Here is a 24,297-nt window from a genome sequence, read left to right as displayed (position 1 = left end):
TTGCACCTGCTAATCCCAAACTCCCAGTCCACCCTCTCCCACCCCCCTCCCCCTTGGCAACCACAAGTCTGTTCTCTATGTCTGTGAGTCTGTTTGTGTTTCATAGATAAGTTCATTTGTATGCACAACTTCTTATCCTTGGGCTGTGTGCAAAGCCAACTGGAATTTTTCTCACAATTCATGGTTGTGTGTGGGGAGCTTATTTTAGCTATTACATTTCTCCAGTCTGTAGGCTGCAGTAGGTCTATTCACTATGCAACTCTCTTTTTTCCCTGCCACACAAACAGAGTCTGCTTTCCATGAATATGGCTCCTCTGTGTGATTTCTTTGTTTGGGCTTTTCTGCTTTTTGGAACCAAATCTGGTCCAAAGAATCTCTCTGCACCAGTTTGTGTGCCCCACTTGAACTGTAGGGGTTTTTGCTTTGGCCTTTTAGTGGCTTCCTCTCACCTGGGAGAAATGTGCCTTGACGGGTCTTTCTGTGCTTGCAGCCCTGCATGGGGATTTTCTCTGGTGTTTGCTCCCACATTCCTGTTTGATCTATATTTTGGCAGCTTTCCCATCTGTTTTGTGGTTTCAGATATCTCCTAGCTTCATCAAAGATGGAGTTTTCTTGCTCTTTTTTAAATTTTTTAAATGATTTTGAAGAGAGGAGGAAATACTGATTTTACTCTGCCATATTTGAAATAAGATAGGACTTGTTGCTATACCATTTATTTCATCTCTTTCCTGGGATCTTTTCAGCTTCTCTGATTAACCTACCCTGCCTTCTCTAAAATTAGTGGTTTTCTTTATGCTCTTGCCAATGGGTGTCTCTCTTCAACTTTACACTCTCTCTCCAGGCCATTTTTAGACTTCCTTGGCTTAATCACTTCTACATAATAATTCATTGATTCGCTTTCTCTCCAGAATTTGAATTCTGGTTTCTGCATCCGGCGCTTATCAACAGCTCATACATATCTGACTGGCATCTTAAATTTAGTTGGTCTAAAACTAAACTGTTATTCTTTTCCCTCCCTTTCTTAGTTTTCCAGGCTAATGTCCTTTGCATCATATTGAGTTGTGTCAGGATTTTACAGAAGCAAAACACAGTATCAGCATTTGTCTAGGTCAAGTGCTTCATGATGCACATTGATGTAGTGAGAACTGATCCCTAAGTCAGTTGATTCTGTTCCATCTTTGTCTCTCAAATTTGTCCTTTACACCTTCGTAGCCACTGCCTTAGAGCTACTTGATTTCCTTCTTTCCTCTCTTGTCTACTTCTAGTTCATAACGGGCATACAAAATTATTGCTCTAAAACAAAAATCTGCCATTACTTAAAACCTTCCTTAAGTCCCTGTAGTGACTCTCTATACCCTGTAGGATGAAGTTTAAGCTATTTAATATGGTAGACTTACCTCTCCAACCTCATCTCCCATCAGACTTGTTTCATGTTGCAGTACTGGTGACTACTCTCATTTCCCAAACTAGTCCACTGTTTCATATTATCATAGACTGTGTACATGCCGTTTCATCTGGCTGGTCTCACCTCTTCCCAGTGGTTAGCTTGTTGAAATCCAGGTCAGGTAGCACCCACTTGGCAGGGCCTTCTGTGTTTCCCCCCTCAGTATCCTCCAACTAGCAACTTTTCCCTCAATTTTATACACATTTAAAAAATTGTATTTATCACATTGAATTGCATTCTCTGTTAGATATTTTTTAATATTCTTTTATAAAAAAAATAGTTATTTATTTGTTTTTTATTTATTTGTCTGTGCCGGGTCTTAGTTGCAGCATGCGGGATATAGTTCCCTGACCAGGGATCGAACCCGGGCCCCCTGAATTGGGAGCACGGAGTCTTAACCACAGGACCACCAGGGCAGTCCCTCTCTGTTAGATTTTGAGCTCTTTGGGGCCTCCCTGGTGGCGCAGTGGTTGAGAGTCCGCCTGCCGATGCAGGGGACACGGGTTCGTGCCCCGGTCCGGGAGGATCCCACATGCTGCGGAGCGGCTCGTCCCGTGAGCCATGGCCGCTGAGTCTGCGCGTCCGGAGCCTGTGCTCCGCAACAGGAGAGGCCACAACAGTGAGAGGCCCGCGTACCGCAAAAAAACAAAAATAAAAACAATAGATTTTGAGCTCTTTGAAGGTACCGTTTGGATTTTATTTATCTTTTTCCCCACAGCATCTAGCATAGTGTCTGGCATATTAGAGTCACATTGCGGGTTCCCAATAAATGTTTGTTGTATTGATGAATTTGTTGAATTAAATTTATATTTTTACTGTATAGCATAGTGCATAGCAGCTGTTCAAGAAATGTTTGTTAAATTTTAACAAAAATAAATCTAAATCAAAAGGTTTTGGCGACTTTCTACTTTCCCATTTGAGGATCATCTCCTAATTCTCTACTTGAGTACTGCATTAATACCTTTACATTTTGTTATCCTTTCTGAAATTTCTTACGACTCATGGTACTATGTTGGTAGTATAAAATGATCACTAAATTAACAGCTGGTGAAAATTGTGCTTTGTTAGACTTCATTTTTTTTCTCCTGTCAGATGAAATCAGCTTTTGAGCCCCTGTAGTAAACTTTTATTTCAGATATACTTTGCACCTTCAGAATTTTCTTTTTTTTAAAATTCTGTCTCTTTATTTTCTATTTGATGAATCATTGTCATCATATTTTTGTTTGATTCATTAAACATAAATTTTAAAAAATTAATTTATTTGGCTGCATTGGGTCTTCATTGCTGCATGCGGGCTTTCTCTAGTTGCAGCGAGCGGGAGCTACTCTTTGTTGCAGTGCGCAGGCTTTTCATTGTGGTGGCTTCTCTTGTTGCGGAGCCCAGGCTCTAGGTGTGCGGGCTTCAGTAGTTGTGGCACGTGGGCTCAGTAGTTGTGGTGCACAGGCTTAGTTGCTCCACAGCATGTGGGATCTTCCTGGACCAGGGCTCCAACCGGTGCCCCCTGCATTGGCAGGGGGGTTTTTAACCACTGTGCTAACAGGGAAGTCCCAACATAAATTCTTTAAAAAATAATTTCTTTTAGTTCTCTAAAGCTATATGTAATAGCTGCTTTGAAGTCTTTCTGAGCTGAGCATCTGGGCCCTCTCAGAGATGGTTTCCTTTTTTTTTCTTTTTTGTCCACACCTCATGGCATGTGGGATCTTTGTTCCCTGACCAGGGATGGGACCTGTGCCCACTGCATTGGAAGTGTGGAGTCTTAACCACTGGACCGCCAGGGAAGTACCTCAGAGATGGTTTCTATCGATTCCTTTTTATTCCTGTGTATGTGTTATACATTCTTGTTTTCTTTGTATGTCTCATAATTTTTTAGTTTGGACATTTTGAAAACTGGACATTTTATTTTTATTTTTTGCAGTGCTTAGTATTTATTAGGTGCCTTGAGTTTTGGTATGTATTGACAAAGTATATTGTCTATTCCTCACAATAACTTTGATATTAGAATTCTTTTTTAAAAAATTTTATTGAAGTATAGTTGATCTACAATGTTGTGTTAATTTCTGCTGTACAGCAAAGTGACTCAGTTATACATATATATATATCCTTTTTATTTAATATTTATTTATTTATTCTAGGCTGTGTTGGGTCTTTGTTGCTGCGCACGGGCTTTCTCTGGTTGTGGCGAGTGGGGGCTATTCTTCGTTGCGGTGCGTGGGCTTCTCATTGCGGTGGCTTCTCTTGTTGCGGAGCATGGGCTCTAGGCATGGGGGCTTCAGTAGCTGTGGCACAGGGGCTTAGTTGCTCCACGGCATGTGGGATCTTCCCAGACCAGGGATCGAACCCTTGCCCCCTGCAGTGGGAGCGTGGCGTCCTAACCACTGGACTGCCAGGAAATTCCCCTCTTGTTTTTATTTTTAAGCCTGGCTTCATAGGGGTCACCCCTGGGTCAGCATAGCTTAGTGATCAGCCAGTGATTAATCAGAGGTTGTGCCTAAATACCTTGAGCCAGTAAGGAGTCCATCTTTTGCTGATAGATCTGTGTGTGGTTTGGGGAATGTTTCCAAAGTCCAAGCAGTTTACAAGTCAGCCTGGCTTTTTTTTTTTTTTTTTCCCCTGTGTTTTCAAGGCCTTATGTCTAGCCAAGAATGTCTAGCCAACTTGGGACCTCTTCAGTCTTTCCTGAGTATGAGTGACTTTGTACATGTACACAGCTTTTTATATCACAAGGGATAAGTGGAATCTTAGCAAGGCCCACTTTGGCTGTCTCATTTCTTGTATTTTTCTGTCAATTTTCTAGGTGGTTTTTAGTTTTGTTGTTTGCCCCAACAAGTATCATGACTTCAGGCTAGCTCTGATGTTGGCTTTCCTAAATTGTTGTCACTGAGGATTAGAATTGTTTTTGAAAATGTGCCTGGGCATGGACTTTTCAGTCCCTCCAGCAGGGCAGTGGAGCTGTCCACCTGGGTAGAACTTATGCATCATGACGCTACGGGTAAGGATCCTTGTAGTCCCAGGCTACTCTGCCACGGGCTCTCTCTGTTCTAACTGAGAATCAGTAGATTTTTCTTGAATAAATGCTTCTCATTTTGTTGTATGCCTTCCAGAGTCTTTAAATGGTTTTTTTTTGGCCACACCACGTAGCATGTGTGATCTTAGTTCCCCAACCAGGGATCAAACCCGTGCCCCCTGCAGTGGAAGCTTGGAGACCTAACCACTGGACTGCCAAGGAATTCCCTAAATGGTTGTTTTTGACAACTTTGTCTAGCTTTGTCATTGCTTCTTGGGGGAGGATTTACCAACCTCCTCACTTAGTCATTTCTGAAGACCTGCTGATTGGTCAGTTGATTTTTGACAAAGATGCAGAGGCAATCTAATGGAGAACAGATAGTATTTTTATTAAATGGTGCTGGCACAGTTGGACAGTCATACGTAAGAAAATGAGCCTCAACTCATACTTGGTACCATATGTAAAAATGTACTGAAAGCAGATGATAAACAAATGTAAAACTTAACCTTCTAAAACTTCTAGAAGAAAACATTGGAGAGAATCTTTGCAAATCATAAATATGACTAAGAACTTGTAGTCAGAATATATGAGACTCTTACAATTCAGTAGTAAGAAAACAACCCAATTAAAAATGGGCAAATGACTTCATTAGACACTTTCTCAAAGAGGACATGTGGATGATAATGAGCACATGAAAAAAGTGTTCAACATCATTAGCCATTAGGGAAATGCAAATTAAAACCACAATTAGGTGTCACTACACACTGGTTAGTATGGCAAAACAAAAACAAAAACATAACCCAGAGAAATGATAATACCAAGTATTGACAAGGATATGGAGCGACTAGAACTCTCATACACTGCTGGTAGAAATGTAAAATGGTACAGTCACTTTGGAAAACAGTTTGGCAGTTTCTTATAAAGTTAAACAACATATACTTACCTGTGTCCCAGAAATCTCACTTCTGCATATTTACCCCGGAGAGATAAATAACTTGTACACGAATGTTTACAGTGGTTTTATTCTCCAGTACCTGTACAGTGTTAGCATATAGTTGGTTCTCCATAAATATTTGTTGAGTAAATGAATGACTTACTGTGATTATTAGTGAGGTTCAACTCTACCCCTCCCCATATTTTATTGGCCATTAATCTCCATGACAGGCAAATGATACCTAAATGATTAGCCTTTTCAAAAAATGATATCACAATGATTGATGTGACAGTGTATCCCAATGATACAATCAAGTCTTTTATAAAGAAAGAAACTTCTTTAAGGTAGAATCTACAAACTTGAATATATAAAGAGAGTAACACTATATGTGGCACAGACCTCTAGTACTGAATTATATTGAGACTTAAGTTAATTAAAAAAAATCTTAAATGAAGATGTGTTTTACTCCCTCACTTTGTTTAATATGCCACTTATTTTCTTAGAAAGTATCATCAGAATTACAGTGTCTTCTCTGATACAGAAGTTTCTGGACCCATTTAAAGATCTATGGCAGAGATTGTAAATTGGCAGCTGTTGAGTGAATTTGACCACAGATGTGTTTTGTTTGGCTTGCAGAGTATTGGTCAAACGTAAGATATGGACCAGCATTTCACTCACTGCAAAAACTGGCTAGAATTGAGTAGTATTTCACCTTATGGACAGGGAATGTGGTCTCCAGTTTGCCATAGCTCCTACCACTCCATATTGTTTACCCAACAGTAAGGCCAAATGTGGGTTACCATATCATTGTGCTTGTGCTTTTGTTTTTCTTATACCTGGCCCCCTCATTCACTTATGATGCTTCTCAGGCTGTAGTATTTCATGATGATAGACTAACTTTAAAGACATAAAAATGTTAAAAATATCTGCTAACATGGTTAACATGGGTATTTTCTTAACGTAGTGTCTTCATTGGCTCCTCTGGCATGGAGCTGATCTCTCACGAGCAACCATGAGAGGTTGGACAGCAGCTCACATAGCTGCCATCAGGGGACAGGATGCTTGCATGCAGGTAATAATAACTTTGGTTACTTTTTTAAAAAATTCAATAAGTTTAATTACTTTAGCATAGTTCTGTTGGGCTATTGCCTTTATTCTAATAATTTGATCCCATAGACTTAGTAGTTCTGTGTTCTAAACAAAAACTTACTGGATTCCAGGACTCATATTTTGGTACCAACTGTCACTCAGACAGATTGTATAAGATCGGAAATTATATTATCTCTAAAGCAGTTGGCTATCTGTTTGGGTTGTTTTAAGGGATGTCATAGTCATGCCCAGATTATCTTCTTTATAGCTTGCCATGCCTAAAATTCCTCATTTAATGTATTTCCTGGCCAGAGTTATACATTAATATGTGGCAGGATCTAGTTTATTAGAGTAAATAGACTTAATCAATGTTGTGAAATGGACTGGAGCTTCGAGGAATACAAAATCATATAAGCAAACAGTCCCTGCCTATAAGAAACCTGAGATTCTATTGGGAATGACAGTAGCTTTACTCAGTGAGTTACAAAATAGTACAAATCACAGTCTCTGAGTAAGGTTCTCATGAAAAGTATAGATGAGAAAAACTGTAGAACTTAAGAGAAGATAAGGGAATCATAAATGGAGGAAATGAAACTTCAGCTAATCCTAAAAGAATGGGTCGATTTTAAAAAGATAAGTAGTGAAGAAGCATTGTCGGTAGGGACGGTGTCAGGAGCAAATAAAAATAATGATTTTAATTTATTGAGTACTTTTTATGTGTCAATCACCGTCTCCCATGCATCACTTCATTTAATACAATAATCTTATGAGTTTCCCTTCATGTAGATTAGGAAACAGATTCAGAGAGTTAAGTTTGTTGCTTAAGTTAGTGACAAAGCCAGGGTTTGAACCCAGACTTTGTCCCATTAACCTTTATGCCGTAATTCTATGTGAAATCTTTGAATTGGAAAAATGAAGTGTGTTCAAGGAATATACCATTATATGAGTTTGACTGAGTGTAGATGATTTGTTCTGAACTAAGTTTAGATAAAGCCAGACTTGTAAAATGTCTTAGGAATAGAATAAAGATTCATTTGTATAGGAAAGAGAATTTTATATGTATACTATACACATGTATATGTGTGTATATATATGTATATACACACACATACATACATACACACACATGCACATAGACATTAACAGGGGAATGTAGTAATGAAAACAATATTTCAGGAAATTATTCTAGCAAGATGTATCCAGGATTATGTAGGATGAAGAGGGTGTTTGGAAGCAAAATAATCAGAGACTTTTGATATTATCACTAACCATAGAGGGTGAGATTAGTTGGTGGCAGTGGGAAACAAAGAAAATTATTTAAAACATCTTGCATAGCAGGCATTGGCAAAGTGGTGAGACTGTAAGGTTTTGAGTCAGAACGACAGATAATTATGGCACTATAGATAGGGACATCTGAAAGGCAGGGGAGGTTCGGGAGGAAGGATGTTGAGTTCAACTTTGGCCCATGTTGAGTTTAAGGTGCCTATAGGTCATTCGGGTGCCGAAGGACAGGGCAGTTGAAAAGGACACTGGTGACAAAGATTTCAGGAGTAATAAAGCTTAGAGAAGAGTACTGAGGATTGAATGGTGAAAAATGTTACTAGTAGGGATGGGAGGAAGCAGCGAAATGAGTAAGGAGTTCAGAGGAGAAAGAGAGATAGAGAGTCAGGACCCATTAGCGCTGTGCAAATGAAGGAAGAAGTTGAAGTCAGGCAGAGTGTCACTTACAGAATAAAACTAAGGGGAATAGCACTTAAGGAAATGCCATTGAACTAGCGAACTCTCTATAGGGAGAGGTTGGCTATATTTCTATGCAGTGATAGGGACAGCACCCAATTTGCAGGTGGATTTGAAGTCGAGGCATTGAGGTATTTGAAAAGTAGGCAGTGAAAGAAAGGAGCAAATACAATAGTAACTTAAGGGGATATCAGGGTCAAATGAAGCTTTACTTGTTGCTTTCCTTCCTCTAAGCATTAGTTTAACCCACTCCCTCTCCCTTGATTGTCCTTCTGTTCCCCAAAGTGATCTCTTCATTCTTAGAGCTTTTGTGATGCTTTGGGGTACTATACTTTGTAGTTGTTACTTACCAAGGACTGCTTTGTATAGTTGATTGTCTTTGTCTCTACATGTGTCCTAATTCCCTAAGTTGATATATCTTCATATTCTTTGTAGTGACATAGTAAGCACTCAGTATATGGTTTGTGATGATTATTGACTAATTTGTTAATGGGAGTCAGGCAAAATCATGGATACTGTTCTTCCTAAAACTCTTGGTAGGAATTATGACTAAGTAAACTTTTGCTGAGATGCTGGTAAATATAGCCTGGTTAAAAGAAAAAAAGTCTGAGGGAGATAAAACTGAAAAATATTTGCTAATAATTTTTTAAACCAATTACTCTGTATATTATATAAAGGGGTGTGTTGTGTATATGACATAACCCATATACAGAAATTGGGCCAATTGTAAATTCAGATGGAATCTCCTCAGATGCCGTTAGAATTTTGATTTGGAGCTTAGAACTGGTTACTTTAGTAATGAAATCCTTTTATTGTATTCAAAACCCAGTTAATAAAAGATTCTGCTTTTGAAATAGAGGAAGTTTAAATTTCAATTTTATTAGCTTAGCATTAAATTATTTAACTTAGTGGTTGTTAATCTGTGCTCATGAAAAGTTTGTTTTATAAATTGTATGTACATGCTCAAATCAGAATGTGAAATTGGGTATACATGTCTCCTAGGCAATGTTAAAAAGGATCTCAAGCATTTTCTTAGGACTAGCTAAGAATTTCTCACACTTTGTGTGTAGCACACATGTAAGAATTTACATAATAGCTTAGCTATAGGTTAACAAATTCCTTGCCTTTAAATAATCTGCATCTGCATTTATGATTTAACATCTATCTTCATATAAACTCATTCTTATGTCTCTACTTTCAGACTCTTATAATTAATGGAGCTAATCTGGCAGCTCAAGATGATCGTGGATGCACTCCTTTACACCTTGCGACAACACACGGACATTCTTTCACTTTACAAATAATGCTCCGAAGTGGAGTGGTGAGGGATTCCTGTTAATAAGTGAGAATGTATAATGATATGGACTATAGTCCATACAGTCCATATCATATGGACTAACATTTGGTAGTCTGGTTATCTCTTCCTGACTTTGTAAATCCCTTATGTGACTTTGAGGAAGTAATTTGATCTCTCTCTTTAGCTTTTCTATCTTTAAACATGGGAGCAATAATTTAGATAAATCATCAACAACAACAACAAAAACAGCTTAATGGTACAAAATATTTCAGAGGCTATGAATTCTTCATGTTAGTTCAGAGTTTAACAGGGAAGATTCTGAAGCTTCCAGACACATCTTAACCAGGGATTGTAAATCTTTCTGACTTGCTGTGTGTTTACCTGTTTCTTTGGTAACTCTTATTTCATACACTAATTTAGAAAGTGATTTATATCTCCAGAAATTTCATTTATTGTGATATTTATTTTTAATATTACCCAGTGGCTGTAAAAAGTAACTTCTTATAAGAGTTAAATATTTTTTCATTAACTCTTTGGTTATGCTCCCAAGGATAATATTTGATCATTTGAATCCATCTCTTTCATTTTATTGGTCAGGAACTTGTGACCAGTAAAATGACTAGTTAAGTTCCTTTTTAAAAAGAACCGATTTTTATGTGGCTAGTTATGTTCTTTTTTAAAAGACTTTATAATTTCATTTGTATATTATTAGCTCATATGTTCAAATCAGTGGTTGCAGTAAATATTTCTATGATATTTAGTGTTTGCCTTATAGTTTTAAGGACAGCCTCCAATTCTCATTTGCAGAATTAAGCTGCTAGACTTAGTGTTTCCCCTACAAAACGTAAAAGAACTGAGTCCTTGTGAATGTTACCTCTAGGATCCCAGCGTGACTGATAAGAGAGAGTGGAAACCTGTGCATTATGCAGCTTTTCATGGGCGGCTTGGCTGTCTGCAACTTCTCATTAAATGGGGATGTAGCATAGAAGATGTGGACTACAATGGAAACCTTCCAGGTATTTGCAAAAGCAAATATTTTGTTTTTCTATTAATGTAAACTTTAACAATGTTTGATCATGTTTAAGAAATTTGAACTGTCATCATTCTGATATTTCCTAACAAAACTAAAGTAGTAAATATGTTGACATGAACATTTTTTATCTTATATTATGTCTATGTTATGTACCCATCATGTGACTGATTTTTTTTTCTGGAACCATATTAGCAAAAGAGAAATATCCAAAATTAAACTTGGATTTACTCTTCCCACCAGCTGTTTCCCTCATCTACTCTCTAGTGTTATTGTTTTTTAACTTCATATGTCTCTTCCCCACAGATTACTTAAAAAAGTAATAGTACAGATAGTGGGCACTAGTGTATTTGAGTTAATTTGCTAATTGCAGTTGTCTAGCCTGCGGTCAACTAGCCAGCTGAGACCTATACTCTTAAGTACCCTGTCTTCTTCTAAGAGGTGCTGTAGAAGTTCAGAAGAGAGTTAGACCACAGTGAGATTGGTTACTGAAACAATACTTGAACTATGTCTTAAAGGAATCTTAGGTAGCAAACAAATGAAGGGGAAGTCCAGGCAAAATAATCACTTTGATTATTAAAAACTCCCTAGATCCCAGTGGATCTCTGATTACTTAGCTTGGCATGCTGGGCCTTCATAATTTGGCTCTGACTTTCCTCCCTGCCCTCATCTTCCATCCCTTGACACTGCTATCTTGGATCATTTTGCTTCTTTCTGAAGGACATCCTTTAGTGTTCATTTAGTGAAGGTTTGTTGGTATGACCCTCTCGATTTTTGTATATCTGGAAGTAACTCTTTTACTCTCAGTCTTTTTAAAAAAAATTTTATTTTTGACATATACATACAGAAAAACGCCCAATTCAGATGCACAGCTCACTAAATTTTCACAAGTGAACACTTCTCTGTGACCATCAGCTAAATCAAGAAACGGGGTAGTCTCCTTTGTGTCCTCTTTCTAGTTACTGCCAACTTCCAAAGTTAATCACTACCTTGACTTCCAACATAAAAATTAGTATTGTTTTTTTTCTGAACTCCATGGAATAAAATAATACACTGGTGTCCGTTTGTGTGTGGCTTCTTTTGACTTTCCAAAGTGGTTGTTATCAATTTATACACCCACAGGCAGTGTTTAAGGCTTTCAGTTACTCCACTTTCTCATCAGCACTTGACACTATCAGTTTTTTTAGTTTTCGTCATTCTTTTGAGTGTATAGTAATATCTCATTGTGGTTGTAATTTGAATTTTCTCTGATGACTAGAGATGTAGAACATCATTTCATATGATTAATGGCTGTTTAGTTATTTTCTTCTGTGAAATACCAGTTTGAAGCTTCTGCACTTTTTTTTTTTTTTAACTATACGCGGGCCTGTCACTGTTGTGGCCTCTTCTGCTGTGGAGCACAGGCTCCGGACGCGCAGGCTCAGCGGCCATGGCTCATGGGCCCAGCCGCTCCGCGGCATGTGGGATCTTCCCTGACCAGGGCACGAACCCATGTCCCCTGCGTCGGCAGGCGGACTCTCAACCACTGCGCCACCAGGGAAGCCCTGCATTTTTTTTTTTTTTTTTTATTGAGTTGTTCCTCTTTTTTTCTAATTGAGTTGTAGGGGTTCTTTATATATTCTAACCACAAGCTCTTTGTCACTTACATGTGTTGCAAATATCTTTTCCTTTTAAGTATCCTTTCCATTCTATTGTCTTGCCTTTTCATTCTTTTAAGATATCTTTTGATGAACAGAAGTTTTCATTTTACTGTAGTCCAGTTTAATAAGCTCTTCCTTTATGGTTAGTACTTTCTGAATCCTGTGAAAAAAAAGTAAGGAAAGACTTTTTTTAACAGGATTCAGAAAGTCTTCATTTCATGAAGACATTCTTTTATATTATCTTCTAGGAATTTTATTTTCACATTTCCACCTGGAATTGACTTTTCTTCAATACAAGGTAGGGGGGAATTTCATTTTTATTTAGTTCTTTATTGAATTTGCCTGATCACTTTGTTAGTCTCTTGTTGCCCGCTCATTGAAAAAAAAATCAACTTTTATTTCCTTAAACATGTATAATTATTTTATAACTATGTGTAGTATATTTTTTAATAGTATAAGGTAGAGGTTAAGAATGTGGCCTCAGGACTAGACTGCTTATATTCAGACCTCTCTGTTAAAAACTATTAATTCAAAATTTATTAAGCATCTGTGTGTCAGTCCCTAGGTGCTGGGGATATCACTGCAAATAAAACAGACAAAAGTCTCTGCCTTTGTGTGTGGTGAGGTGGGAGACAGACAATAATAAAAATGAATTAACAGAATATATATTGTATTAAATAGGGATATGTGTTTAGATTAAATAGCAAAGGGGAGTAGAGTGTTACAGGGGATGAAGTTTGAAATAGGGTAGTCAGGGAAGCCTTCACTGAAGAGGTGACATTTGGGTGAAGACTTGGAGTTGAGGGAGCAAGTCTTGATATCCTGGGGGACGAACATTTTAGGAAGATGTAACAGCAATGTGTAAAGCTCCTGAGGCAGGGTCATGCCTTGCGTATTTGAGTAACAGCAAGTCAGTGTGGTTGGAACAGAAGTGAGGGTGTAATAGATGATGAGGTCAGAGAGGTAACAAGAGCCATTGAAGCATTTTGAGCGTGGGAGTGACATGATCTATGTTTAAAACCATCATTTTGGCTATTGTGTTTATAATACTAGATTGTAGTGAGGGTGTGGGCGTGAGTGGTTAGGAGCTTGATGCAATAATTTAGGTTACTGTTTGGTTGGACTAGATAATGAGAAGTAATTGGGGTCTGTGTATCTTTTACAGATAGAGCCAGTAAGATTTGCTGATTGATTAGATGTGGGGAGTGACAGAAATGGGAGTCAAGGATGGCTCCAGGGTTTTTGGCTTGACCTTCATGGAAAGGAGAGCATTTCCATTAACTGAGATGGAGAAAGCTGTGTAAGGAGTATGTATGCAAAAAGGATAAGGAGTTCAGTTTTTGACCTGTTAAGTTTGAAATGCCTATGATACATTTCATGTATATGATGAGTAAGCAGTTAGAGGAGTCTGAACTTTCAGAGGGAGTTTTTTAGTGGAAGGTTCAGCTGAGAAAGTGTACACTGTCATGTGCTAACTACTTGTGGACATTGTTACTTAATTGATTCTCCTGAGTTTTACTGGTGACTTGGGCACTGCCCTACTTCTCCAGAGCCAAGATTTGTATACAAATTGGAGTCTTTCCCAAATAGTCACTTCTCAAGAGGTGTAAAGGCTCTCTTGTTCTTTGTGATCATTGCCTCTAAGCTTGTAATACCCCAGAACCATTCCTGTTTTTTGCAGCTTTTGGGTTATGGCTGTCCCTCAATCTGATTCATTATATTGATATATTCTTTCAGGGATTCCTTAACATTTCTTGTCTGTTCGTGGTGTTCTTGTCTGTTTTTCTTGTCCTTTATGGCTTTAAAAAATATCTTTCTATTATTTTCAAGAATTTAAGAGAAGAAATGGTGAGATAGTGTGTGTGCTTAGTCTGCAGTTTTGATCTAGTCTTCTTGTTTATAATAAAAATAATGTTTATGAAAAAGTGACAAAATACATAGTGATAAAAATAACATCACCCCTATTTGCATAGTGACTATTTTGGTTTATTTCTTCCACTTTTTTCCAAAATATTAAGATAAATTTATCTATCTAGCACCTATATTACATAGAAGGCATTTTTTTCATATAATTATAAGCTGCGCAGTTGGGATTTCACTTTCCAAGAGAATTGTCTGAGACCTGCTCTTTGGTGACCCTCACTTGGCCTCTCTACATTCACAGTAAGTGTAGCTATTCAACCATTTAATCTACTGCTGTGGCTTGACTAGAAGGCTGACTGAGTAAGGACATGTAAGCTGGAAAAATGGTCTGTTATCCTTGCATCCAGAGTACATCTCTGTTATATAGGATAGGGATAGTTGTCTCCCTAGGAGGTTTAGAGTTAATGTGTTGTTTCTTTTCTCAAGATATTTTATTGTCAATTTAAAATTAAATTATTATTATTTTTTCTCTCACCTATAGTTCACTTAGCAGCCATGGAAGGCCACCTTCACTGTTTTAAATTCCTACTCAGTAGAATGAGCAGTGCCTCCCAAGCTTTGAAAGCCTTCAATGATAATGGAGAAAATGTATTGGACCTAGCCCAGAGGTTCTTTAAGCAGAACATTTTACAGTTTATCCAGGGGGCTGAGTATGAAGGAAATGATCCAAAAGATCAAGAAAGTAAGTAATAAACCTGAAGTGTTTTAACATTTAATAAGTAGAATAAATGGAGGAGGAAAAGAAAGGAGTTATAAGACATGTTATATTAAAATATGTTATGTATCATTGTCCACACATTCATCCAGATTCTCTTCTTTATATGAAATATTTTAAGCAGAAATATAGAGAGATTAATGTAATATAATGAACACTTCTTTTTTTTTAACATCTTTATTGGAGTATAATTGCTTTACAATGGTGTGTTAGTTTCTGCATTATAACAAATTGAATCAGCTATACATATACATATATCCCCATATCCCCTCCCTTTTGCGTCTCCCTCCCACCCTCCCTATCCCACCCCTGTAGGTGGACACAAAGCAGCGAGCTGATCTCCCTGTGCTATGCGGCTGATTCCCACTAGCTATCTGTTTTACATTTGGTAGTGTATATATGTCCATGCCACTCTCTTACTTCGTCCCAGCTTACCCTTACCCCTCCCCGTGTCCTCAAGGCTGTTCTCTATGTCTGTGTCTTTATTCCTGTCCTGCCCCTAGATTCTTCAGAACCATTTTTTTTTTTAGGTTACATATATATGTGTTAGCATACGCTATTTGTTTTTCTCTTTCTGACTTACTTCACTCTGTATGACAGTCTCTAGGTCCATCCACCTCACTACAAATAACTCAATTTCATTTCTTTTTATGGCTGAGTAATATTCCATTGTATATATGTGCCACATCTTCTTTATCCATTCATCTGTCGACGGGCACTTAGGTTGCTTCCATGTCCTGGCTATTGTAAATAGTGCTGCAATGAACATTGTGGTACATGACACATTTTGAATTACGGTTTTCTCAGGGTATATGCCCAGTAGTGGGATTGCTGGGTCGTGTGGTAGTTCTATTTTTCGTTTTATAAGGAACCTCCATACTGTTCTCCATAGTGGCTGTATCAATTTACATTCCCACCAGCAGTGCAAGAGGGTTCCCTTTTCTCCACACCCTCTCCAGCATTTATTGTTTGTAGATTTTTTGATGATGGCCATTCTGACTGGTGTGAGGTGATACCTCATTGCAGTTTTGATTTGCATTTCTCTAATGATTAGTGATGTTGAGCATCCTTTCATGTGTTCGTTGGCAATCTGTATATCTTCTTTGGAGAAATGTCTATTTAGGTCTTCTGCCCATTTTTGGATTGGGTTGTTTGGTTTTTTGATATTGAGCTGCATGAGCTGCTTATAAATTTTGGAGATTAATCCTTTGTCAGTTGCTTTGTTTGCAAATATTTTCTCCCACTCTGAGGGTTGTCTTTCGTCTTGTTTATGGTTTCCTTTGCTGTGCAAAAGCTTTTAAGTTTCATTAGGTCCCATTTGTTTAGTTTTGTTTTTATTTCCATTTCTCTAGGAGGTGAGTCAAAAAGGATCTTGCTGTGATTTACGTCATAGAGTATTCTGCCTATGTTTTCCTCTAAGAATTGTATAGTATCTGGCCTTACATTTAGGTCTTTAATCCATTTTGAGTTTATTTTTGTGTATGGTGTTAGGGAGTGTTCTAATATCATTCTTTTGCATGTAGCTGTTGAGTTTTCCCAGCACTACTTATTGAAGAGGCTGTCTTTTCTCCATTGTATATTCTTGCCGCCTTTATCAAAGATAAGGTGCCCATATGTGCGTGGGTTTATCTCTGGGCTTTCTATCCTGTTCCACTGATACATAGTTTTCTTTTTGTGCCAGTACCATGCTGTCTTGATTACTGTAGCTTTGTAGTATAGTCTGAAGTCCGGGAGCCTGATTCCTTCAGCTCCATTTTTCTTTCTCAAGATTGCTTTGGCTCTTTGGGGTCTTTTGTGTTTCCATACAAATTGTGAGATTTTTTGTTCTAGTTCTGTGAAAAATGCCATTGGTAGTTTGATAGGGATTGCATTGAATCTGTAGATTGCTTTGGGTAGTATAGTCATTTGACAATGTTGATTCTTCCAATCCAAGAACATGGTATATCTCTCCATCTGTTTGTGCCATCTTTAATTTCTTTCATCATTGCCTTATAGTTTTCTGCATACAGGTCTTTTATCTCGTTAGGTAGGTTTATTCCTAGGTATTTCATTCTTTTTGTTGTGGTAAATGGGAGTGTTTCCTTAGTTTCTCTTTAAGATTTTTTGTCATTACTGTATAGGAATGCAAGAGATTTCTGTGGTTTAATTTTGTATCCTGCTACTTTACCAAATTCATTGATTAGCTCTAGTAGTTTTCTGGTAGCATCTTTAGGATTCTCTACGTATAGTATCATGTCATCTGCAAACAGTGACAGTTTTACTTCTTTTCCAATTTGGATTCCTTTTATTTCTTTTTCTTCTCTGATTGCTGTGGCTAAAACTTCCAAAACTATGTTGAATAATAGTGGTGTGAGTGGGCAACCTTTTCTTGTTCCTGATCTTAGTGGAAATGTTTTCAGTTTTTCACCATTGAGGATGATGTTGGCTGTGGGTTTGTCATATATGACCTTTATTATGTTGAGGTAAGTTCTGTCTGTGCCTACTTTCTGGAGGGTTTTTATCATAAATGGGTGTTGAATTTTGTCGAAAGCTTTCTCTGCATCTACTGAGATGATCATATGGTTTATATCCTTCAGTTTGTTAATATGGTTTATCACATTGATTGATTTGCATATATTGAAGAATCCTGGCATTTCTGGGATAAACCCCACTTGATCATGGTGTATGATCCTTTTAATGTGTTGTTGGATTCTGTTGGCTAGTATTTTGTTGAGGATTTTTCCATCTATGTTCATCAGTGATATTGGCCTGTAGTTTTCTTTCTTTGTGACATCTTTGTCTGGTTTTGGTATGAGGGTGATGGTGGTCTCGTAGAATGAGTTTGGGAGTGTACCTCCCTGTGGTATATTTTGGAAGAGTTTGAGAAGGATAGGTGTTAGCTCTTCTCTAAATGTTTGATAGAATTCGCCTGTGAAGCCATCTGGTCCTGGGCTTTTGTTTGTTGGGAGATTTTTTTTTTTTTTTGGAGGTACGCAGGCCTCTCACTGTTGTGGCCTCTCCCATTGCGGAGCACAGGCTCCAGACGTGCAGGCTTAGCAGCCATGGCTCACGGGCCCAGCCACTCCGCGGCATGTGGGATCTTCCTGGACTGGGGCACGAACCCATGTCCCCTGCATCGGCAGGCGGACTCTCAACCACTGCGCCACCAGGGAAGCCCTGTTGGAAGATTTTTTATCATAGTTTCGATTTTAGTGCTTATGATTGGTCTGTTTGTTTTCTGTTTCTTCCTGGTTCAGTGTCAGAGGGTTGAGCTTTTCTTAGAATTTGTCCATTTCTTCCAGGTTGTCGATTTTACTGGCTTATAGTTGCTTGTAGTAATCTCTTATGGTCCTTTGTATTTCTGCAGTGTCAGTTGTTATTTCTCCTTTTCATTTCTAAGTATATTGATTTGAGTCTTCTCCCTATTTTTCTTTATGAGTCTGGCTAATGGTTTATCTATTTTGTTTATCTTCTCTAAGAACCAGCTTTTAATTTTATTGATCTTTGCTTTTGTTTCCTTCATTTCTTTTTCATTTATTTCTGATCTGATCTTTATGATTTCTTTCCTTCTGCTAACTGTGGGGTTTTTTTGTTCTTCTTTCTCTAATTGCTTTAGGTGTAAGGTTAGGTTGTTTATTTGAGATTTTTCTTGTTTCTTGAGGTAGGATTGTATTGCATAAACTTCCCTCTTAGAACTGCTTTTGCTACACCCCATAGGTTTTGGGTCATCATGTTTTCATTGTCATTTGTTTCTAAGTGTTTTTTGATTTCTTCTTTGATTTCTTCAGTGATCTCTTCGTTTTTAAGTAGTGTATTGTTTAGCCTCCATGTGTTTGTATTTTTTACAGATCTTTTCCTGTAATTGATATTTAGTCTCATAGCATTGTGGTTGGAAAAGATACTTGTTACAATTTCCGTTTACTTATATTTACCAAGGCTTGATTTGTGACCCAAGATATGACTTATCCTGGAGAATGTGCCATGAGCACTTGAGAAGAAAGTGTATTCTGTTATTTTTGGATGGAATGTCCTATAAATATCAATTAAGTCCATCTTGTTTAATGTATCATTTAAAGCTTGTGTTTCCTTATTTATTTTCATTTTGGTTGATCTGTCCATTGGTGAAAGTGGGGTGTTAAAGTCCCCTATTATGATTGTGTTACTGTCAATTTCCCCTTTTATGGCTGGTAGCATTTCCCTTATGTATTGAGGTGCCCCTATGGGTGCATAAATATTTACAGTTGTTATACCTTCTTGGATTGATTCCTTGATCATTATGAAGTGTCCTTCTTTGTCTCTTGTAATAGTCTTTATCTTAAAGTCTATTTTGTCTGATATGAGAGTTGCTACTCCAGCTTTCTTTTGATTTCCATTTGCATGGAATATCTTTTTACATCCCCTCACTTTCAGTCTGTATGTGTCCCTAGGTCTGAAGTGGGTCTCTTGTAGACACCATATATATGGGTCTTGTTTTTGTATCCATTCAGCCAGTCTATGTCTTTTGGTTGGAACATTTAATCCATTTACATTTATGGTAGTTATTGATATGTATGTTCCTGTTACCATTTTCTTAATTGTTTTGGGTTTGTTATTGTAAGTCTTTTCCTTCTTTTGTGTTTCCTGCCTAGAGAAGTTTCTTTAGCATTTGTTGTAAAGCTGGTTTGGTGGTACTGAATTCTTAGATTTTGCTTGTCTGTAAAGGTTTTAATTTCTCCGTTGAATCTGAATGAGATCCTTGCTGCGTATTTTTCCCTTTCATCACTTCAAGTATGTCCTGCCACTCCCTTCTGGCTTGCAGAGTGGCTGCTGAAAGATCAGCTGTTAACCTTCTGGGGATTCCCTTGTATGTTATTTGTTGCTTTTGCCTTGCTGCTTTTAATATTTTTTCTTTGTATTTAATTTCTGATAGTTTGATTAATATGTGTCTTGGGCATATGTGTCTTGGCATGTTTCTCCTTGGATTTATCCTGTATGGGACTCTGTGCTTCCTGGACTCCATTCACTCTTTCCTTTCCCATATTAGGGAAGTTTTCAACTATACAACTATAATCTCCTCAAATATTTTCGCAGTCCCTTTTTTTTTCTCTTCTTCTTCTGGGACCCCTGTAATTTGAATGTTGATGCGTTTAATGTTGTCCCGGAGGTCTCTGAGACTGTCCTCAATTCTTTTCATTCTTTTTTCTTTATTCTGCTCTGCGGTAGTCATTTCCACTATTTTATCTTCCAGGTCACTTATCTGTTCTTGTGCCTCAGTTATTCTGCTATTGATTCCTTCTAGAGAATTTTTAATTTCATTTATTGTGTTGTTCATCATTGTTTGTTTGCTCTTTAGTTCTTCTAGGTCCTTGTTAAACGTTTCTCATATTTTCTCCATTCTATTTCCAAGATTTTACATCATCTTTACTGTCATTACTCTGAATTCTTTTTCAGGTAGGCTACCTATTTCCTCTTCATTTGTTTGGTTTGGTGGGTTTTTACCTTGTTCCTTCATCTGCTGCATATTTCTCTGTCTTCTCATTTTATTTAGCTTACTGTGTTTGGGGTCTCCTTTTCACAGGCTGCAGGTTCGTAGTTCCTGTTGTTTTTGGTGTCTGCCCCTAGTGGGTGAGGTTGGTTCAGTGGGTTATGTAGGCTTCCTGGTGGAGGGGTCTGGTGCCTGTGTTCTAGTGGGTCGGACTGGATCTTGTCTTTCTGGTGGGCAGGACTGCTTCTGGTGGTGTGTTTTGGGGTGTCTATGACCTTATTATGATTTTAGGCAGCCTCTCTGCTAATGGGTGGGGTTGTGTTCCTGTCTTGCTAGTTTTTTGGCATAAGATGTCCACCACTGTAGCTTGCTGGTTGTTGAGTGGAGCTGGGTCTTAGCGTTGAGATGGAGATCTCTGGGAGAGCTTTTGCTGTTTGATATTACTTGGGGCCGGGAGGTCTCTGGTGGACCAGTGTCCTGAACTTGGCTCTCCCACCTCAGAGGCTCAGGCCTGACACCTGGCTGGAGCACCAAGACCCTGTGAACCACACAGCTCAGAAGAAAAGGGAGAAAAAGAAAGAAAAAAAAGAAAATAAATAAATTTATTTTAAAAAATATAAAATATTATTATTAATAAAAAATTAAGAAGTAAAATAAATAAATAAAAAGGAAAGGAAGAATGGAAAACAAAAAACGAAAGAAACGAAAAAACAAATCCACCAATGATAAGAAGCGCTAAAAACTATACCAAAAAAAAAAGGGACAGACAGAACCCTAGGACTAATGGCAGAAAGCTATACAGACAAAATCACATGAAGAAGCATACACATACACACTCACAAAAAGAGAAAAAGGGAAAATAAAATATATATATATATTAAAAAAAGAGAGCAATCAAATCAGTAAACAAATCTACCAGTAATAATAAGCTCTAAATACTAAACTAAGATAAACATAAAACCAGAAAGAAATTAGTTGCAGAAAGCACACCCCAAGTCTACAGTTGTTCCCAAAGTCCACCATCTCAATTTTGGGATAATTCGTTGTTTATTCAGGTATTCCACAGATGCAGGGTACATGACGTTGATTGTGGAGATTTAATCCACTGCTCCTGAGGCTGCTGGGAGAAATTTCGCTTTCTCTTTGTTGGCACAGCTCCTGGGGTTCAGCTTTGGATTTGGCCCTGCCTCTGTGTATAGGTCGCCTGAGGGCGTCTGTTCCCCACCCAGACAGGAGGGGGTTAAAGGTGCCACTGATTAGGGGGCTCTGGCTCACTCAGGCCAGGGAGAGGGAGGGGAATGCAGGGCGAGTCTGCTGCTGCAGAGGCTGGCGTGACGTTGCAGTGTGTTATCCCAGGGAAGTTGTCCCTGGATCAGAGGACCCTGGCAGTAGCGGGCTGCACAGGCTCCCGGGAGGGAAGCTGTGGATAGTGACCTGTGCTTGCACGCAGGCATCTTGGTGGCTGCAGCAGCAGCCTTAGCGTTTTATGCCCATCTCTGGTGTCTGCTCTGATAGACACGGCTTGCGCCCGTCTCTGGAGCTCGTTTTGGTGGTGCTCTGAATCCCCTCTCCTCGCGCACCCCAAAACAATGGTCTCTTGCCTCTTAGGCAAGTCCAGGCTTTTTCCTGGACTCCCTCCTGGCTAGCTGTGGAGCACTAGCCCCCTTCAGGCAGTGTTTACGCAGCCAACCCCAGTCCTCTCCCTGGGATCTGACCAAAGCCGGAGCCTCAGCTCCCAGCCCCCACCTGCCCCGGCGGGTGAGCAGACAAGCCTCTCGGGCTGGTGAGTGCTGGTCAGCACCGATCCTCTGTGCAGGAATCTCTCCACTTTGCCCTCCACACCCCTGTTGCTGTGCTCTCCTCCGTGGCTCCGAAGCTTCCTCCCCACCCACCCCCCGTCTCCGCCAGTGAAGGGGCCTCCTGGTGTGTGGAAACTTTTCCTCCTTCACAGCTCCCTCCCACTGGTGCAGGTCCCGTCCCTATTCTTTTGTCTCTGTTTTTTCTTTTACCCTACCCACGTACGTGGGGAGTGTCTTGCCTTTTAGGAAGTCTGAGGTCTTCTGCCAGAGTTCAGTAGGTGTTCTGTAGGAGCTGTTCCACATGTAGATGTATTTTTGATGTATTTGTGGGGAGGAAGGTGATCTCCACATCTTACTCCTCTGCCATCTTGAGAGTCTTCAGTGAACACTCTTTATACCACTAGATTTAAGAATAAAATATCATAGATAAGATACACTTGAAGCTTCCTGGTTCTCTCTCCCTAATACCATTCATTTCCTTTTCTCCCTCAGAGGTAACCATTATTTTGGATTTATAATTCCATTCTATGGTTTTATATTTAGTATATATATACTCACAAAAATTTGCAGTATCATTTTGTGTATTTTTAGTTTAACAGACTAAACTGTTGTATCTAATAAGAAATCCTAAAATTCAGCAGCTTAAATTATATAGAAGTTTATTTCTTTTATATAATAGCCCTGGTTGGAGAGTGCATCTGTTCTATGTAGTCATTCAGGGACCTGTTATCTTCCTAACTAGCTCTCTCTAGTTGTTGCTAATCCAGCAGGAGGTGGGGAGAGAACAAGAGTATAAGCTAGGATTTTTTTTTTTTTTTTTTTTGCGGTACGCAGGCCTCTCACTGTTGCGGCCTCTCCCCTTGCGGAGCACAGACTCCGGACGCGCAGGCTCAGCAGCCATGGCTCACGGGCCCAGCCACTCCGTGGCATGTGGGATCTTCCCGGACCGGGGCATGAACCTGTGTCCCCTGCATCGGCAGGTCTATTCTCAACCACTTCGCCACCAGGGAAGCCCTAAGCTAGGATTTTTAAGGTCTAATTTGCAGTCATCACTTTTGCTAACATTCTATTGGCAAGAGTTTAGTCACATGGCCACACCCAGCTGCAAGGAAGCCTGGATAATTTAGTACCCAGCTGAGAGGCCTCAGCTCAGATGCAGCTCTTGTTACTGTGGAAGGAAGGGGATTTTAGTGGACAACTAGAAGTCTTTGAAACTTCTTTTAAAACTTTATAAAAATGGCATGAAATAGTAATGTATACTTCTCTCTAACTTTCTTTTTTCACAAAATGTTATGATTTTTGAGGTTTATTAGACAGATAGATGTATTCTAGTTTATTCTTTTAAATTGTTTGTGGTATTGCATTTAATAAAACACTGTTTATCCATTCTCCGATTTGACGTTTAGATTGTTTACAGTTTTCAGAATTACAATCACGGTGGTAATTGATATTCTTGTGTGTGTCCTTGTTTACATGCACAGGATTTTTTTTTGTTTGTGTTTTTTTTGTTTTTTTTTGTGGTGCGTGGGCCTCACTATTGTGGCCTCTCCTGTTGCGGAGCACAGGCTCCAGACGCGCAGGCTCAGTGGCCATGGCTCACGGGCCCAGCCGCTCTGCGGCATGTGGGATCTTCCTGGACCGAGGCACGAACCCATGTCCCCTACATCGGCAGGCAGACTCTCAACCACTGCGCCACCAGGGAAGCCCCAGGATGTTCTTTAGAGAAGTGCTTCCCTACCCTTTTCACACTTTGCCCACATAGAAAATGATATTTGTGTGGCATACTGGTACTGTTGGATGAGGCTTCTTGAGGTACTGCCTATCTTCTCTGAAGATTGAGAGTTAAGAGCACTGCCTTGGTAAATAGTTGGGAAACTCTACTTTAGGTTTTGCTTGTTGGGATATGCCCATTTTCAGTATAAATAGTTATAAATGCTGCATTCTTTATCAGAGTGGTTGTAGTAATTTACACTCTCATCAGCAATGTTTGGTGAGAATTTAGAGAAACAATATTCAGTATTGTCAGACGTAAAAATTTTTGCCACTTAGTTGGGTATGAAGAGGTTTAACTTGTGTTTTTATTTGCATTTTTTTGATTACTAATGAGGCTGAACATTGTTTAGTAAAGTTATTGGCTACTCTAGTTTTCTATTGAATTGCCTGTAAAATTGTGTTCTTTGTCCTTTTCTAAATAATTTGAGCTGTTTTATATAGTTCTGATACCAATCATTTATTAATTTTA

General features: G+C 38.8%; 1 protein-coding gene across 1 annotated transcript in view; it reads left to right on the top strand.

Annotated features, from left to right (window-relative positions):
• Positions 1-24,297, top strand: part of ANKRD42 (ankyrin repeat domain 42) — a 62,401-nt gene that overhangs the window by 6,000 nt on the left and 32,104 nt on the right. Inside the window, exons 3-6 of the mRNA XM_060019656.1 lie at positions 6,347-6,454; positions 9,410-9,529; positions 10,386-10,521; positions 14,580-14,780. Of these exons, the coding sequence (XP_059875639.1) occupies positions 6,347-6,454; positions 9,410-9,529; positions 10,386-10,521; positions 14,580-14,780 (565 nt within the window). The remainder of the gene's footprint in view (positions 1-6,346; positions 6,455-9,409; positions 9,530-10,385; positions 10,522-14,579; positions 14,781-24,297) is intronic.

The sequence above is a fragment of the Delphinus delphis genome, chromosome 8, assembly GCF_949987515.2.
Source record: "Delphinus delphis chromosome 8, mDelDel1.2, whole genome shotgun sequence".
In the NCBI taxonomy this organism is placed as follows: Eukaryota; Metazoa; Chordata; class Mammalia; order Artiodactyla; family Delphinidae; genus Delphinus; species Delphinus delphis.
Note: the sequence above shows the minus strand (reverse complement) of the source record. Positions and strands in the feature narration are given on the sequence as shown.